The sequence below is a fragment of the Strix uralensis genome, chromosome 2, assembly GCF_047716275.1.
Source record: "Strix uralensis isolate ZFMK-TIS-50842 chromosome 2, bStrUra1, whole genome shotgun sequence".
Lineage (NCBI taxonomy): Eukaryota > Metazoa > Chordata > Aves > Strigiformes > Strigidae > Strix > Strix uralensis.
The window spans coordinates 164,565-184,638 of NC_133973.1; the positions used below are offsets into that span (position 1 = coordinate 164,565).

General features: G+C 36.2%; 1 protein-coding gene across 4 annotated transcripts in view; it reads right to left on the minus strand.

Moving 5' to 3' along the window:
* Positions 1-661: 661 nt before the first annotated feature.
* Positions 662-20,074, minus strand: part of TBC1D23 (TBC1 domain family member 23) — a 36,516-nt gene continuing 17,103 nt past the window's right edge. For 2 of the 4 annotated variants that reach the window (XM_074851841.1, XM_074851832.1), the window contains 13 exons: positions 20,008-20,051; positions 18,969-19,072; positions 18,066-18,188; positions 16,928-17,020; positions 13,961-14,131; positions 13,698-13,740; positions 12,879-12,988; positions 12,073-12,215; positions 10,836-10,880; positions 7,671-7,759; positions 4,921-5,056; positions 3,535-3,729; positions 662-2,408 (listed from right to left, as the gene is read on the minus strand). In XM_074851841.1, the coding sequence (XP_074707942.1) occupies positions 2,327-2,408; positions 3,535-3,729; positions 4,921-5,056; positions 7,671-7,759; positions 10,836-10,880; positions 12,073-12,215; positions 12,879-12,988; positions 13,698-13,740; positions 13,961-14,131; positions 16,928-17,020; positions 18,066-18,188; positions 18,969-19,072; positions 20,008-20,051 (1,378 nt within the window). In that variant the 3' untranslated portion in view covers positions 662-2,326. The remainder of the gene's footprint in view (positions 2,409-3,534; positions 3,730-4,920; positions 5,057-7,670; positions 7,760-10,835; positions 10,881-12,072; positions 12,216-12,878; positions 12,989-13,697; positions 13,741-13,960; positions 14,132-16,927; positions 17,021-18,065; positions 18,189-18,968; positions 19,073-20,007; positions 20,052-20,074) is intronic. The other 2 variants (XM_074851856.1, XM_074851849.1) reach the window with 1 other exon arrangement.

The window sequence follows — 20,074 nt, forward strand, 5'->3', positions numbered from 1 at the left end:
TAGTATGCTATAAGGCAGAAGTAGCCTTTAAATTGTGGACAGAAATGCATAAAACCATTGAAATTATTCATAGTTTGGACTGAGCTTTGTAAAATAAGGAGTCTGTTGATAACTTGCACATTGCCTTAAAAATGACAAATAATCCTCTTAATGGCTTGGATTATACATTTCTACACAGAAAAGGTTTAAGAGCTGACTTAATGTACATTTACTTACAGTGGATCTAAAAAGATCTGTATTTGTCATCCTCAGAGAAGCATACACACTACCCACTTTCCATATTTAATACCCAAATACACATTTAACAACTGTGTACTTTTCACAATTCCCTGCCCAATGACGAGGAGAAATGAGCTGTATCATTTTCATAACATAAAAGCATGATGCTGAGAAGTCTGGAATTTATACAGAGACCCCTTCTATTATCTGATCATTTGTTACCTCATTTTGACCTTTCTATGAATGCTTACTATGGCCCACCCAAAAGTATTTAATGAAATTAGTCTAAATTCCAAAATACTTACAAATGTAAAGATGTCACTGACAGTAGCTCCCTAGGATTCATAATCAGCTTCCACTCACAAAACACCTTTAGGAGAAACCATTAATTGATTCAGAGAATTCACACAGTATGCAACTGAACGCCTTCTGACAGAACAAGTTATGTTCAAATTGTACTGGTTTATTTACAACTGTAGTTTATAAACAGTAACACAAACATCTTTACATGAAAAAAATCTCATTGCTGAAGTAGGCACAGAGTCAGAGACTCTTCAGGATATTTTCAGAAAGGAGTAGGAAGAGGAAAATGTAATACAACAGCTGCTGGGCAAAACTATAAATACATGAGCATTGGCCCAGGTGCAATTTCATGCAAATATCTTCAACAGTTCAAGTTCTATTGGTGTTTACTCAGATACTAAGAACAAAAAAAAGGAATTAGTTCCAGAATTAAGGTGCCCTAGCTTGATTCCTAGTAAAATAACTTAGAATAACTGTTTTTTATAAAGGTCAGTTTAACTTATTTTACCTCCTGATGATGTACAATTCACAGGTTTTGATGCAAATACTCAGAAGACCTCACGAAGCAAACCTAATCCCTATTATTTTTATTTCACAGTTTTTGCTAATTTCCACATCAGTCTACAAAGATGCTATGCCTCGGCTGTAAGGACATTCCTGTACTGAGCTTTTTAACACAAGAACCGTTCTTGGAACAAGCAGAAAGCTGCTGATAAACAATCACATAGTTGCCATCTTCAAACATTAATTGATTTAGAAGATGTTTGTTAAAAGAATATAAACAAATGCTTGAATCAATGAAGGCAGTGAGTAATGAATATGTAGGTATATGGCACTTGAATCTCTTCACTTTGTGTGCATTAATTTTCTTGCTGAACACACCTTCTATCAGCACATAATTCTGTGCTGAACTGAAAGTTTTTAAATGTCTAATTACTATCTTAGACCATTTTGTTTCTGAGGAGCAAGGTAACTTGTTTTCAACTGTCATATTCTGTCAGGAAGCATTAACTTCAATTTCAGTGCACTTCAATGCACACTCATCTTTAGAAGAGAAACAGCCTCAACCCCTGAAATGTAAAATGTTGTGTAATTAAAAGAATCACAACCCTGTAATAAAAGCTTATTGTGCACAATTCATTTTGGTATTTAAAAATACTCTTAGTACCAATTCCAATTATTTAACCTAGCAGAAGGTAAGACTTTTTAAAAAAAGTTAATTTTACAAATTGCTTGCATTTTTTTCCATCTATCTGCAGCCCAAGCTGGACTTAACCACTTTTAATGAGAAGGAACCAGTATTTCTAAGATTGTTATCTGCTCTGCTCACAAACCTAAGTTTTTAATTGGTCCTTGATACCACCCAGTAGGCAAAATCAAATTTATAGACTGTAGGCAATGGAGATACTTTACTTTCAAGGGACAGTAATTTAGAAACTTGTTTTCAACCGCCTCTCCGTACCTGGCAGTGCTTCATTCCTTTAACACACTTAACGTGAACCCAGCTGCATCTTCTCTTGGAAAGATGTATGTCACTCACATTAAGGCTGCATTAAAAATGAAACAAACTGACCTTTATAATAAACATATCTTCAAAACAAAAAATATAATAAAAAAATTAAAATCCTGTTCAGAAACTGATAATAATTTACCCTATCTTAAGCCTGCTACTCAGGCACTCCCATCAGCAAACAGAAAAATTCTCTTGAGTTAGTATTAAGTTGGGAAACAGTCAGCTTGTGTCCACATAGAGTATCTTGGTTGCTTCTTCTTTATAAACCATTCTCTACAAAGTCTTTAGTTATTAACTCTCCAAGGCATCCAATACTTTCATGATCTGTTGTTTTATGGCTTTGGTAGCATCACCTGCATTTGGAATCAAATACCTTAAAAAAAGATTAGAAAAAGCCATCATTAATTCACTATGAAATTTTTCAGTGTCAATTCCATAATTCTTGTTTTGATTTTTCCTCTGGCACAAGTTAGGAGGAAAGAAAAGGGGAATGTATTACAAACTAGTGAGAAAATAACATTTATTTCCTTTTTATACTATGAAATGCTTTCCATTTGTGAACTTAGAACTGTTGAGGAGTACTTCACAGGCTATCCTGGAAAGGAAAAGTTTTTAATTAATTGACAATGGTATAGATCAGGCAGCTAAAGATCTCTACACATAGCACTGTCTGACTGAAGCATGGCAGCCCTCTTTTTTTTTTTTTCATTCCTATAGATAGCTCTAGATCATTTATTTACCATCCTTTCTCTTCTGGATTTAATCCAGTCAACAAGCAGCAAAGTTATCTGCAACATTTTCATTTACCTTTGTCTGACCTACTACCAAGCTAATTTCATTCTAAGCAGCAACAGGCATAGAACAACTTCCCTAGTTAGCTAGGAAATTAATCCCCCACTTCCTGTGAGAACAGTTCTCCCTGAGGAAGATGATGAGAAACTCTCCAATTGATGTCAGCAACTCTGTTAAAACAGTGCTAAGAAACAACAGGCTCCAGCGGTGGAAGAAAGCCCAATACAACCATCCCTCCGGCTTCCCCCCAGCCTTAGCACGCAAATGCTGAGCATGGCAATACCTAACCTTCAGGAACCAGGTTTCAGGGGTTCAGTTTCTAGACTCCTTGTACAATGCTTAGGAAGAGTTAGATATCTCAAAAAAAGATATCACAGAAGTAAGACCACTCTCTTAAATCCCACTCTTCACAAATCCATACTTCAGGCTGCAGATAGTTGTCCGCTTCATTTTCATTTAAGACACTTTACAAAAAGAAAACATCCCATCCCCAACAACTGTTGTTGCAGACCATGGAGTTCCTTTCTGCTGGGTCTTGCAAACTCTCCTCATTCTGCTGGCAGATCTTTTTTTCTAGTTTACATCTGAATTATCTATTCCTAAATGCAACTATTACTTTTGAACTCACTTCTGCATGCCCCCGATTTCCAGTTGGCAACATTCCGTATGTCATTACTACTTACATCTCTGCTACTGAGATGGCTTACCTTTCAACTGCCAAAATTTCTATGCCTGAAGTATTGCTATTTCCATATTTAAAGGTGATCAGTTCCGGGTGTTTCTTCTTGGATGTGATTTTGACTACAGAGTTGAGTGCCTGTCGAGACTGTATGTAAGCCAGTCCCTTTCGTGATGGAATCTCTCTCAAACAGTACATATGAGTTGCTGTTACTAGGAGGTGACTTGAAGGAAAAGAAAAATACAAATTGAATTTGCTAATGAACTAAATATTGGCTATTTAGAAAGCTAAATTCTACAAATAAGCTACAATGAGAGAGCTAGATAAAACAGTTCCCAAATCTAAGAAACAGTTTTAATACTTCTAAAATCTGTAATTTAGAAACGTCTACAAAATACTTCAGATTTTCCTTCAGTACTGTATCACAGCCATTTCTGAAAACAAGCACGGCATCCACAACAGCATACAAAACCAGAGCGAGCAGTTAACATCCTCACCTCAGCCCAACAGCCGTGAGCGCTATCAACAAAGATCACAACCACCAGTAACGTGTGAGGCCACGCACAGAGCAGGGAAAACACCTCCAGCCTCTCCCTTTCATTCTTCAATCATACCCCAACCTCATCCCTCCATCTACAGAGCAGCAACTCTACATGTGGAGCATCAGACCTAGGTTAACAGGATGTGCTGGCGCTCCCTGATTGTCAGTCACTGTACGAGCACTCATGTGGAGATGCTGACCTGCCAGCTCAGTTCAAGACTCACTTTTGCCTTCTTCATGGAAGGAACACATGTTCAACTAGTAGTGGCAACAAACTAGTTGAGTTCCAACTCCGTTTGAGAAATCACACTACGACAGATTACTAATCATACACCATATAAATTAAATCTAACGGGAAAATAAAAGTAATAATAAGTCAAGAACAGACCATGATACAAGAGAAAACCTATCATAATTTTCTGTCACACAGATTCAACAGGATTTGTACTCTTTGGGGAAGCCAAAGTACAGAAGCACCACGTTCTGCTCTTGCAGGATTAACAAGCTCACTGAATCGTAGGGGCAAGATGGGTGCGTAGTACAGGGCACAGAGACAAGTAGACAGGAAAAACCAGAGCCACAGGTACTCGGGTCTACCTGCTCTTGAAAAATATGCCTATGTATACCAAGGATATTTTTCTTACTAACTTGTTTTGCAAAGCAAAACTTCACACCAGATTTTGTACATAATTACCATTCTATAACACTGCAAATATAAGAACGCAAATATAGCAGTAATGTTTTGTTCTTGGTTGTTTCACATCTTCATTTCCTAGCTTAATATCAGGAATAACTTAATTGCCCCCCCCCCCTTTTTTTTTAAATATGTATCAAGAGAGACATTTTCATTAAGCTTAGGTCTAATTCCAGTACCTGGGAAACATATGTCCATTTTCTTTTACTTCGTTACAGGGGAAGTTATACTTCACATCAGGTTTATTTATCCATGTTTGGATGTTGACGACCTCTTTTCGATCATCATCTGACATTGAGGAGCTATCAATTTCATCTATTTTGAAGGGAAGGGTTAAAAAAATAAAAAAAAGAGATAAGATTTTCACACAACATGAAACAACTTTTCAACTCACTTAAACCCATAGTGGCTACACTGGTTCAAACCAAGGTCCATCATAAACAGTTGTTCAGAGGGAAGAAAGAAAAAGGCATGTCTATCTGGTACTTCTCTTTTAATTCTCTCTCAGCAGACAACTATTTTCAGCTCAGGGGATTTTTCTGGCTGGTCTGATTTGTCCATTCAGTAAAGTTTAATAGATTTCTTTCACATGGACTTGTCCAGACTTTCCTTAGAACTTTTTGCATCTACAACACCAGTATTTGTGGGCAAGGAGTACCAAAAACATGTCAACTACATTCCAGGAAAGCCTCCTCCTGTGGTTTCTAGTTTCTTGTACAAAAAGAAATAAGCACCTGTCGATCCCTTTCCAGGCCAGGCATTATTTCTGTGGGCGACTCTTCTTCCCTTAAATAGCTGTTTCACATCTTTCCTGTTCAGACATACTGTTTCTGATGTAGAGGAGCAAGACATACAATATTCAATGTGTGGGTGAACCACAGGTTTACATACAGAGACCTCTGTTTTATTCTGTTCCTTTCCTTATCATTCCTAGCATTTGCTTTTCTGACTGCTAACGAGCTCTTACTTCGTACAAACTTACTGCTCCATGACACAGTCAAATCAGTCTACCACCTTGTATCTGAAACTAGAACTGTTTCTTTTTTCATGTCTCTCACCTCTCATTAATTCATATTGAATTTCATGTGTCATTTTATTGCCCAGACACTCAGACTAGCAAAAGACTCCTTCAATTCTTCATTCTGTCCTTACTACCTTGAATAACCTTGGATAGTTAGCAAAAATTATTGTCTTTGGGTTCACCTCCTTACCAAAATTTTCAGCACAGACTTCTGTGAAACACCTGAAACTCCTGCAAATGTTATCCCTTAGTTGCAAAACACTGTTTTTTATGTCTACATATGGTGATTATGTTTACATAGTAACGTTGGTCTACATTAGAAGAAATGAAGCAATCCAGTTATCTGAAACAATGAACTACATTAAATTTAAAGAAATTACTCCCAGAAATAGCTTCAAAGGACACATCTTTAAAGTGCCTTTTTCAAAGCCAGTTTTCCACACTTTAACTATTTATTTCCAAGTAATTCAGAATTACAGCCACAGTTTTGAAAAGGTTTTCATGGAAAAAATACATTATGAAATTAAAAGGAATGGAACAAAATCCACCCTCATTTCACAGAATGGTTGAGGATGGAAGGGACCTCTGGAGGTCATCTGGTCCAACTCTCCTACTCAAGCACAGCCACCTAGAGCAGGTTGCAATTATTACAGCCAATTGCAATTACTACAAAAAACCCCCCAAAATTATACAGAAACAAGTTCACTTTTGCATTCTTCTGTACCAAACAACATGTATTTCACTTCTTACGTGTTGGCTTTGTTTATTCAAATCACTGCAGTTATTCTGCTCATTTACTAAGTCTAATAGTGTTTGTAGAAGCAAATGTAAATAGAAATGAGCAAACAACCATTACTGAAAATATGTTCTAGACAATCTTTGACGACTTGGTTTTCTGAAACCACATAGACTTTGTCAAACACTATTATGGATGCTCAAAGAACTGAGTGAACTTAATTACATGGCATTTGGAGAAGTATCTTGTTTCATTTTGCTCCTTCACAATTCTTACAGCAGACAAACAAGGACCAACTGCTTGTCATCAATCTTATTTAAGCAACTCCAGATCCTATGAATCTCCTTCATTAATCTTCCTCATTATTTCTTTTGCAAGCCAAAGATTCTTAGTCTAGTTATTTGCTTCTCACATGGAAGCAGAGTATGCCTTCTGGCCACAGAACTTGTGAGATGATGATGGTTGGGAGTGAGCTAACACTACCAGAACAAAACCAGGACAGCAGGTCTAAAATAAGCTTTTGTGAAAACTTTTACAGTTTTCCTGTAACTTTTCAACTAGATAAAAGCATTAAATAAAAATTGCACATTTTTTTCCACAGCATTCTGCATATGTAACAAGAGATTAATCAATTATTAATAGATTCAATGCTAAAAAGTCCAAAAGACTGGAGAAGTGTGCACATATTAGCCATCTTAAGTCTAGGTCCAACTATATTTTTCAGAAATTCAGATTGTATTATGAACTGCCCATATCAGAGATTCAGCCCAAGATCTATGAGCCAAACTACGTCTTTCACGTTTTGCTTACTGTTGTAATTGCAGGTTTACATGTACAAGACCAGTGTAGAAAACCAGATCTTTCCTACAGAAATGACAAGTGAACATGAACAATCCACTAAACCCATCTATTTCCATTTCTTCCTGTTGGCTGTTTGATGCCTATCACAAAACCTTTTTTATGTAGTCTGCTACTATGTATTTGAATTTGAAGAGGGTGTTTCTTTCTTGGTTGGTCCTAGGCACCGCCGTAACAAACACGACCGATGACAACAGTTAGAAAAACATCACATTGTAAGACAAAGATGTAAAATACACTTTTGTGGTTTAGCCAAACTTAGTAACTTTCTCTAAATACATTAATCTAGGTAAGAGGAAAATATTCTACTGTACCAGTATCGTATTCTTCTTCATCTCCAATGCTGAATACTGGTTTCACACCACGGTAGGGTTTTCCTACTCTGTCACTGCTGCTGACGTGTCTGTTGGCAATGAAAAGGGCAGGAGAGAACATGGGATGGGAGAAAAAAAGTAACTTTCAAACTGATGGTATGACTCCTACAATAACCTGTTAGCAAAATGTAAACACAACTGTGCAACTGAGAAGGACAAGAGAATTTCATGAAGCTGCCTGCAAGGAAGCTGTGACTGACCCATCAAGCAATTTGGCTAGTGAAAGCACGTGTTTCAGTTACTTGGCAAGGCTGACTGTTGTAACAAAGTGAAAAGAAACACTTTTTCGTTTTAAAAAGAACTTCTGGTCATCTTCCCAAATGACAAAATACATTAGACCCCTGAAAACTAACAACATGCTATGAAGTTTCTAGCATGAAACTGAAATATTTCTGGACAGTCAGGGCAGCTTTACAAGGATTGGGACGAAGGAAAAAATGAAGACTCCTAACTAACGTGTCTGGAAGTGCATTTTTTCTGGTTAATCCCTCAAAGGATAACAAAATACCTTAAGCACTTCAAAAGTGGTGTTATTATAAACCATCCACTGTAGTGTGAACTCTGACTTCCTGTCCGTTACCTTCTCCAGCATGAGACAAATCCTAAAATCTTTGGTGAAACAATTCCTACTACTGAAATCCCAGCATCACTGGGATTTCTGCACAGATATTGACCTAAAAAAAAAATCCCATTTAAATCCATCTGTGCAGATGGTATTAAATAACACAAACACGCACAACTGAGTCTTAATGTTTGACAGTAACAGTTGCAAATCCTAAGATGTTTTAAAGCCCCAGCTCAGAATGCTGTGATTACATCGTCACTGCTGTCGTGTTAAAAGCTCTGGCCCTCAACTGCTGAGAATACCTGAAAAATACGAGAAAACCTAAAGGTTCACAAAGCTACAAAACAGGTAATTGCTAAAAAAAATAAGCAGTTCATGATTTTAGCTTTTAGAACTGGCAACATGTAGTGGTTTAAAAAAACAAATCAAAACCAAAATATGTCTGTCCCCTTCCCCCATTTCACCTTCTATAATCTCCCTCCCTATCATGTGTATTCATATTTCCTATAAATGATCAGCCCTAGTTCCTGTTTGAAGTATATTCACCAACTCCAGTTTACACGCTACTGTAGAATTAAGTTGGAGAGGCAAATTCTTTAGTGATATATAAATGAATGCTAGTACTTATGTATACCTGAAAGCATATTTGAAAGTTAAAAAAGAAACCTACATTTTCTACAGCTAAAATTTACTAATGTAGACAAAACAAGGAAATGTTTTAATAGGAAAAAAAAACAGAAAAGCATTCTACAATGAAACCAAACATAAACGTACAAAAACATGCTCATTAGTGTTTAAGACAATAAGCATCAATAACACTGACAATTCAAGAGGACAGTGCTTCTATATGGAGGCTTTTGTGAATATGCTTTAGTAATACATAACCAATTGAGTAAGAAGAAGCACATTTAAATAGCATCGAATTGAATTACACAGAGAGGATTTAAGAGAAGATCTCATTGGTGTTTATAGATCAAAGTTAGTCAAGACAAGAGAAAGTAAAAAGCTGCTTTATAAAATGCTGGTAACATCTTAAATCAGAAATGGATTTCCTTTAACCTGTTTGCATGGAAGGCCATCATTACACTGTTACAAACTGAATGCAATTTCCTTTAGTGGCAAACCTGCAAAGTGAAATATATTGGTGATAAACACAAAGTGGATCTAATTGAACGAATGGGAAAAGAATGCCCTTCCAGGTTTTTAAGAGCTGCAATTTTAAGATGATAGTCTAGTGGTCCATAGTGTGAGCAAATTTATTATTTCATCTTCTCAGTGAAAGATGATAAGCAGTGTGAGTGAAAGGAGCAAGTAAAATAACCCAGGTATAATCTCAGTATATCAAACCTTCTTGGTTCAAATACAGATTCAAGCGTCTTTCAGTTATCAAACACAGTCACCAACTGTTTCAAGTTGGAATTTTAACACTTTTATAACATATTCTAAAAATTGATCAACACGGGGAGAAATCCCTGTGATCTTTAGGATTTCTAAATTAACAAAATATAGTATGTGCTATTGGGATATTCCCACTTTTTTTAAAAAAAAAGAATATTGGTTAACATTGCTATTGGTTTTGCTCACACAACACCATTTGGTAATGCTTATGAGTAAATCCTATCTCAAATTATATGCAAACTACTTGAAAGATGAATTGGTCCAAAATCCTTGAAAACATAAATAGCATTTTAAATCTTCATTAATTCTTCCAGCACCAATATTCATGTTTTTCAGTCTATAAGGGTCAAAAGCTATAGAGTTCCTAAAGTACAACCCAAGTTCCAAAGTGATTCCACATGAGCTGTTCTTCATTTATTGTATACAAGTAATTTTATATAACCTCAATTCACAATTTCTATTTCTGAAATAATTATAAGGCAATAAATCCGAGACAAATGTGAAGGGATTCCACATTTGTGTGAAACGGTAATTTTGTGAACAAGATGAGGGAGAGTTGCAAGGCATATTTGCTTATTAACTCAGCATTTTTCTTTTCCCAGTAATGAGTACCTCTGTTTCTACCAGCGTGTTCTATCACCGTGTGATGAGAAGCACAGAAATTCCAGATTTCCAGACAGAATTTCCATATGGATTCCCTGTTATACCTAAGCTCTGATGATACTTTATGAACAGTTTGTAACAAGTCCTTTTCGTAGTTGTAGTCTCTCTTGTTAAAACCTTAAGCCATAATTTGTTCAGTAATTGCTCCTGGTGTCTTTCACTAGTACAAGTCACTGATAAAATGCATGTAGGAAATAGTAAGTAAAACAAAAATTCCATAGAAAGCAATAGTAAGAGAGACAGCAGAAATAACAAAGCAGAAACTAATAGAAGAAAGCACTGCCAATACATTCTTTTTCTTCCTCTAGTCCCCTGACCAGTACTTGTAAAAACCAATAGCTTTCATACATTCAGAAAACCTAAATCAATATAAAAATGTGAGCAATTTTGTCAGTGTAACCAATGCTTACAAATATTGCGATGCCATGCTAAATACGACAAAGGTGGTTTTAGTCAGACTGCTTAACGATCAAGCTTACCGCTCCAGGCTTGCTCTGTCTGGCCAGGGAATATTGAAAGGTATTCTATAGTACATTGGGGCAGAGGACAGAACAAGAGAATTAAAAAAAAAAGTTTAAAGGAAAAATATAGATAAATAATTGAAACGCTCTATATTGGCAATGTATCTTCTTCAACGAGGATGCTTATAAATAAAAGCAATGCTTCATGACAGCCACGAGGTAGAGAAATATTTGTAAAATTGCTATTAAAAGATGCATTTTTCATGCTATGTATGGCTTACATACAAGCCTTACTTGAATTCTTCCCACAGCAAAAGCTACTACCAAGTGCTATTTAAGAATTTTTTGCCTCTAATTGTGAAATAATAATAATAATAATTTAAAAACCCCATTTTCCAACACAAAAAGAAGTAACAATCTGTACCTTCTGATTAGGTACAAGAGTACTAAAAACTACTGTTCGTTTGGCATGTATTTTAAATCCTGATATCAAAACACACTAGCTCTGTAAAATTCCTGAATACCACTATCTTAGCAGCATACCACTCCAAAGGCTGTATTTTCAAGAACTCTAAAACAGACTATTGAATTAAAGCTTTGACAGATGAAAGCTGATATTCTTTTATCTGGTTAAGATAAGTATTTGGAATGATGACTTCCAACTTTGGAAGTGTCTTAACATGTTTGCACATTCTCATTCTCAGCTCTACTTGAAGATACAAAAAATGGACAAGAGTGGATTCTGGGTTTGAAAAGCAGCTTTACATCAGGACTTGAAAAAAACCCAAGATCTTCAAAAAAAGTTAACCTTAACTTGACAAGATGGGGCAGTGAAAAAAACAAAACAGAACAAAACCAACCAAACAAAAAACCCCATCCAGAATCCTTCTGTCATTCACCCATTGCATTAGAGTCAGGATGGGGAGGAACTGAAATAAAAGCGAAATCATTCTTGACTTTTAGACCAAATACAGAAGCAACACATTATAAGAAGTCAAACTAAACATGCAGTGACAAATTCTAGATACATTCAAGAGAAAAGGCTGCTCACACTGGCCTTGCAATACTAAGGCAGCCTGGGAGGCTAATTGTGTCATGATAAAATTGTGAGGAGGGTAGGGATACGAAATCTAAAAGCTGAAACTGGAAGATAACTTTTTTCCTAATTAGCACTGTCTTCACATTTACAAAACAGCCACCTGAAATGGGAAGTCACTCCTCGCTGCTAATTCACAGTGAGATATAAATGACGCACCTGTCCACTGGGGTAGATGTATTTTCAATAAAACTAATAACTTTTTCTTTCACGTTCACAGATTTAGTCTTCAAAGCAACCGTCATTTTGTTCACCAGGGACTTCACTCCTTTTCCATCACTTGAACCATTAGGAGAATCACCCTGTAAAAGTAACTCCTCTCAGGATTAATCATATAAAAATAATGTTATTTCATCTCTTGTTTCTTAAGAAAGGAAACAGACTACAAAATAGTAATCTACTTTTTGGTACTCAGCAGAATATTAATTACAGCATTAAGTGTTCTTTTAGAGTTCTATCGAATGACAGCAACAATACGTGCCTGGGATAAAAGATGATCCAATAAAGCAAGCTTAACGAACCTTATTACTGATCACTCTATGAAAATCTAGAGAGGAATGAATTCTATTAATGGTAAATTGGATCCAAATTAAAAGCCAACTTCTACGAAAACATATGTAGAAAAGAGACAAGTTTGAGCTTTCCCATGAAATTATATGCCAGTTTTATAGTAATTTATTCCCAGAGTGAAAAAGAGCCAGGAAAATAATTGTCCATTACATATATTCTGCTGGAGAATGACTATAGCAAGTTCTTCTCTACAAGCTCTTCCTTTCAAGAGGATAAAAATGTTTAGGTTGCCTCCAACTGGACAGTGAATACAGTTTGAAATTAAACACACAACTGAAAACAATCACGCCTTGCAGTAATGCGTTTTACAGAACAGAATGAGGAATATGAAGGAAAAATTCACTACACCTGGGGATCCCATGTCACTACACCACTTGAGATTAAAATTAACTTACATCAACAGAGGAGTTTATGCTACTTCTTGAGCCTGAGGTACTAGCAATCCAGTGGCCATATCCATTTTCAGGTCCTTCCACGTTGATATCTGCTAAGTGCTGCTGGAGGGCTGTGAAAAGACCATTAAAAAACATTCAGAACTACACTGGAATTAGTTGATGAAAATACTGTATATCCAAGACTAATCAGTAACAATTTTTACTCCACATGATTTAATAAAACAGATAAATTCAGATACTGCTATAATCATCCCTGTTTTTTCTTTCAGTAGTACAAAGGCATTAGGATAATCTTTATTTTAGTAAAGAAAACAGTTAAAGTACAGCAGTGACTAAAAATAAATCACTGCTTTAATCCTAAATACAGCTGTTAAGACACTGCACATATTGACTAGTAATGCCTCTACACTCATATTGTAGCACAAATCTCTCCACTGTTGTAGAGCCTGGTTGATTCCAGCAACATAAACTGCAGAATTATAAACTGATGGTTTAAGGAAACACAACAACAATTAATAGTAATTATGGAATAGCACCTCGATAGGGATCTGCCATCTAGAGACTAAACATCAAGGATGATGTTAGAGGGAATTTCCCCACTTCCTGTATTAATTTTTCACCATTCAGAAATGTGGGTAAGCTGTAACAGTTAATCACAAACATGCAAGTGCACAGTGTTGACTTACACAAAATAAAAACCCAACAAATGAGACCTATTTGCTATTCATTTAGCTGATTTCTAGCCAAAACCTAATAAAAATATCAACAGCGTTAAGATATCAAGTTTTCTCAAGCCAAAGCTCATTATAATAAGCTTACCCATAAATCCTCCTTTGGCAATGCTTACATACTCCTTATTTTTCTGCAACAGAAAAGACATTTTGGGTTGAAGCAAAAGTCTGTGGAATGAGTTTTGCAAGCATGGTAATGAAACATGGGTTAATTTCATAAAAACTGTAACCTTGAGTAATGTAAAAAACAGTTAAGGTTTTAAGGGGAAAATATTTTGCCATTTAGTATCAACGATACTCGCAGACAACATTTTATTTCAGCTAGTACAATCAACAGAAATTTAGTTGTACCTGTAAGAAGTGTGCTAGCACCATGTTCATATACATATCTTCTTCTTCCCTGCCACTTCCCATGAAGCAGAGATGTTCCCCACCAGCTATGGAGCCAGACTCAATAGATTGTTTTTGTGCTTCTAATAGGGATTTTACAGACTGTGCAAATTCTGAGGGGTTTTGAAGCATCTGTGGAATGAACAAAGAGTGCTGTTTGACACCAGCACACTGTAACGCAACTTGTGAAGAGATACAAACTTTGAAAATGTTTATAATTTGTTGAGCACAAACAAGGCAACATCATCACTGTACAACACACAAAAAAGACAACTTGACCCACACCTCAGGCTACGTAAACACTGACAATGGGCCTTTTCTTCCTCACTCCACCTTGCTGTCCCCAGGAAAGAAATGCAGCTATTTGTTAGTTTATTTTTGCAGACATTTAATAGTTGTGGAAAAAGTCTTTTGCAGCTTTAACTTTGGATTATATTGGCAATATTGCAGAGGGACCAATTTCCATATTTGCACATGCTGAAGCACAACACATTCAAACTTTGCAGTTTTGAAACCCTTTAAAATATCTACAATTTCTAGGTGCCAGTAAGGTCCTCCTCTTGTCTCCCCACTAAGCTTTTTATCATTTACTTATCAAGATTTGGAAAAAAATTACCATCAGGAGTACAGGGAGATACCTGGGATTCTTAGTACTCTCAAAAAGTTAAGGCTGTGGTCTCCTGAAGGCCTATTATGCATGCAGAACCAATAAGCTGCTATATGAAACAGATGGAGGAACAAAGACTTCCGAAATACAGCTGAAATTTTAACCTGCTCTTTTGGGGAAAACACTTATTTAAATTATTTATTTAAATTAAGGAAAAGTCGACTTGTAACTGAATTCTGGGGGGAGGACTTCTCATTATCTAGCCTTTACACTGCATTAAAAGATGAAGTACGCAGTAACCAGTACACAAGCTAGCCGTCAGTAAGTCAACCTGAATTTTAACTGGGGCTTTCCTAGAGTCAAATGCTGGTGCTTTATTAGAGAGAGAGAGGAAGTAGTGAGATTTAGCACGTAGGACTTGATAAATGAGATGGATTCCAAAGTGCTTTTTCCCAATGCCTCCCCTTAAAATAAATTGTGTGTACTTTGCACATACAAGCGTATTAAATGCAAAGAAGTTCCATTAATGGCTTTTTGTCTCAAAGATTCTTCCCTACAATGTTTTCCTGGCATTAAACTTCTAAAAACAGAGATGAACCTGGTGACGTTAATCCAGCATGGTTCATGAAGGATCCTCACCATACTGTAAAAGGAACAAGCTTTAGAAAACTCTTTCAGGATATTATTAATAGCAGGAATAATTAATAAATATTGTTTTATAGGTTTAATTAATAGAGCACAGGTGCTCTAGGAACAACACTGACAGTTCAATGCAGTATGCACAGCTGCTCTAGGAACAATACTGACAGTTTAAGCCACTTATAAAGGCTAGGTAATGAAAAGCTAGACATAGATTAAGTATATGTTAAATAGAACATTTTGAGTCTTTTTTCAGAAGTCTAAAAGTGAATTACGATGAAGATTGTTCAGAAGATAAGTAACCATGATGACCAAAGACTCCATCAGTGAGCAGTGGTGTCCGAAGAGGAACTGGAACGGAATGATAAGAACTAGCCGAAGCTGTGGAATACGATGGACTTGTGAAACTGATGATGAATTGAGAACTATAAGTCCCTGGAAAATCACCAAAGACTCTTCGTATTGTATTGCATGTTATGAAGAATCATATATATAGAAGGTGCTTTTTGTGAGCTGTTGCCACTCCCTGAGGTGCTGGCCCAACTCTGAGTTGTTAATAAAGCCAGCCTAGAGATACCCCCAGTCTGGTGAAATCCTCCAACACATACCAGCTGACACACACTGCAGAAGTTAATTCCAATATGTAATTTAAATACATGTGAACTAATCACATCCAATTTAAGAACTGTTTTCATGGACTTATTTTTCACCTATTACTAGATTTTTAAACTAATTCATAATTTATGTTTATTTCTACTGTAGTGATTATGATGTTCAAATAAGGCTAGCAGAGGAACACCCACATGCCATGGGGAAAGTTTTTTCCTAAATAATTTTTTATCTAGGTTAAAACCCAAAACACTGTATAATTATACTTGTGCAAAGAATACTGAATAAAACAGCGTTTGAATTAGAGGGGTAAAGAAAAGAGATGCAGGACTGAGCTTCTTAATGAAGAAAGGTAAAAAAGCCTTTTATGGCTTTTATACATAGAAATTGTCCCATGCAGCATCCATAGACTGCTCGAAGTGAAGTAGTAGAGGGTTAATCTAGAAGCAAAGAATACACTGTAAACCTGCTGAACCCTAAGTGATTTTGGGAGAACAGGACAAAGAAAAATATGATTGAATATTCAGTTAGGAATTCATAATGAAGTGGAAACTACAGCAAAATCTTTAATGAAGTAATTAGTCCACAGTACATATCAGTCACATAATTAATGTACTTCCTCTCTCATACTGTACTGCAGGAATTTTAAAGGAGCAACTAAATCCTTACAACCAGGCTGCAGTAAGACTGGCTGAAGGGGATAAAAAAGAAAAAAAAAAAAAAGAAGAAAAAAGGGCTACTAGTTACACCTTTAGTTGGAAATTATGATGCTAAAAAGTGATTTCTCCTCCAAGCAATGTCTAGTCTTTAGCCTGTATGGGTTTCCAGTTATAACCAAAGAACAGGAAGTCTACAATCCCAAATTCTAATGTCATTAAGAACTAAACTTCCCAGTAAAATGATGGTTCCACCAATCTCCTTTAGAGAAGTTAACTTTTGAAACCATCACATAGCCAGGCACTGCAGTCCACAGACTAAACTAAGGATAATTTTTTTCAAGACAGACATTTCCCTCTCCTTCTATTTAACTCAGGATTTAAAAAAATCAGTAAAGAAACAAAAAGCATACGAACCAAATCTGAGTCTAAATGAAATGCTGTTGATAAATGCCCAGCATTGTATTGCTCTGCAGGACGACAATCCACTACGAAGAACCTTACTCCTTCCTGAAAAAGAAAGATTTTGCTTGTTACAAAATTTTAAAATTGTGTAATTATTGATGAGAAAGTATATTATTCAATTATATTTTGATACTAAATCCAATACTACAGGAAACCCTCCAAAAGGGCTAGCGGCTATTGGAAAAATCTTATTTCATGTGATTAATCTGAACTCCTACAGTTAGCAGACCAACAGTATTCTGATAGTGATTTCCCATTAATACATCATCTTGCACAGCAGAAAGGATCACCCAAGTGCAATGCACACAGTGTAATTATTTCACCTCTACTGAGAAGAAATATAGTGGGTATGAGGGCACCCATCAACAAGACATCATAAGGGACAACTCTGAAGCCCCAATCCAACAGTGCATTACTACTCAGCACAGCACATAAGGATAGCTTTATACCCCACTGGCTTCAACGGGGTATATACAGATGCTTAACTTCACCTGGACAAGGAGGGGAAAAAAAAATAGTATGCATGATGAAACTGGGGGCTGGAAACTGCTACAAAAAGTCAGCAGTCATTAAGAAACACTGTAATCTAGCTATGCACATATCGGTGTTAAATACTGCAAGTGAAGACCTTGCATCTAAGTATGTCTGCAATTAACTACTACAAAACCAGCTTGAATAAATCTTTTTGTTTGTTTAAACCTTTCACTGACAAAAGATAGATATTTCATAACGGCATTCTTCTCAAATGTACCAAGTAGTGGGTTTTAATTTTTCCCCTACAGTAGCTACATTTGGAAAGCAATTCAAATAAGTGAGATATTATTTTAAGCTCCCACTCCTCAGATTCAAATCAGCTGCATTAAGTTTCCCTGTGCTGTAGCTCTAGTTGCTACAGCACAAATGCACTGCAGTCAGCAGATCATTTACAAGGCAGTCAACTTCAAGACAAGAATACTTTATCCTGAAATAACAAATATTCATCTGTGTTGTTAGCACTTAAAAATATTTGTGGTACAAGAAGTAGTAAGGATTTCTTTTCCTTTTCTATAAAATTGGGGGGGGGTGGAAAGGAGTAATTCAGTATACTGACTCCTTGTTGCTGATTTGCTTGAAGAATCTCAGACACAGAAACTGCTAGACAGAGAGCCTGGCTCAAGTCTGTGTCATCATCTTTGAGGCCCAGCAAGCTGCTGCCAAAGAGACTGTGGTTGTCCTAATAAAGCAAGAGAAAAAAGCAAAAAGTTAACTGAAGCCATTGTCTTCAGGCTTAAAGTAAAACTACATCCACCACATCACAAACATCAAGCACAATACATGCCTATCTTCTCCACACAGTCATCAAATTTTTGATCTACTGAAATTCTTTCTGAAAAACATGACAAGGCCTGAACTTCCATTACAAACATGTTTATTCACCACTCTGACCAGCCCAAGATGATGAAATACCTTTTTTTCGATTTGTGGGTTTTTTTTTTCTTTCCCCCCAAAAAAACCTCACATCCTGGTCTACACCTGTCAGAGAAAGTACATCAAGGCAATGGCAACGACTACCAACTACTTTTACTTAATTAATTCACTGAAGTCAGATATGCTGAGTAAGGAAGAACTGCAAGAACAGTGCAGGTGAGGACAGCTTTATCTCTAGTAAGCGACTTTTTCGTGTTTGCTGTTGCAAGCAGAGCTAGGACTGCTGTGCACTCTGCTACGAAGCAGTTGTGTCAGGATCGCATTTTTGCTTCATCAGTTCTTAAAAGGACCTGATTTACAAGAGAAGGTCATCGGTCATGAAGTGAGAACAACTGCAGGGAAGTTTCTCTAACATGTTTCACTTAACCTTCTTATCTTTCGAAGATCCTAACAGTAAATACCACCAGAGTAACAACATGAAGAAATTGTTTAAAAAAAAATAACAATGAAATACTCAAAGTTACTGTCAGCAGAAGCTTACAGAGTCACCAAAAAGAAAAGAATTTCAAAACTACTTTCTTATTACCTTCCTGAAAGAAGCTGGAGTTTTGCTACAGTAATATTGTGCCAAAGAGAAGAGATCTTCTATATCCTCTAAATCAAGATTGGCTGGTGAAGTTTCTAAGAATTCTGAGATACACAAAGAACATAAATACACCATTATTTCAGATGCAGAAAAGCAGCACCATACATTTTTTCACATCATAAAATAACTTAATTTTAATAAGGCATAACACAACTGATTTCATTGATTCAATGTGCATGTTGATTCATTCTCCAGGTAGGAAGAGACAGGAAATACTCCTTAGCCACAGGAAACCCATGCTAATTGCTAGAATTCCAAACCTTCTATGCAAATTAGTTTTTACCACACTCTTACTTCTGTATAGATTTACCTTTCAGTTGTAATACTAAGTCAGCTGCCTTTTCTAAAGAGGGCTGAGCAAGAAAATCCTCCAAAACAGCATACTTATCAGTAGCACTCTTATACGTACAGGATGGTACAAGGGTGTAGTTCTACAGTATATGGCAAGGATACAAAATCTGAAGCACCCTCCTACTAGGAGATTATTAATTATATTGTACTATGCCATGTAAAAAAAAAAACAAAGGCAGGTGAAATAGGGTCACAAGAAATTTAGGGTAATTTCTACAAAAACAGAAGAGGAGAAGCCAAAACCAATTAATTAGGCCCAAATCAAGTGCATACAAAGATAACCATCTGGAAAATGCTAAAAGTGCAGTACATTTAAAGAAGGATTTGAAAACTCCTGCTTTGGGCTTGGAAATATGGTGATTGCTTCAAGTACTCCAAAATGAAGTATAAAACTAGGTGCCAGAGTGCTAAAAAGGAAACTCAAGAAAAGAATGTTAAGGACAAGGCAAATGTGATGCAGCAAAAGAATAGTTAGAAAGGAATTAGTGGGTGGGGGGATTCGTTAATGAGAAAAATTACATGGTAAATAATTAAATAATTCAGTTATTTAGCAATTAAAAATAATAATCAATGGGGATTATACTATACAGTAACATTTCACTAGCAGCTATATAAGAGAAGTACTTACTTATCATTTCTTCTTTATCTGATTCTTGTGCTAAGATAACGTCTCTGAAAACAGTAAAGTCACAGGC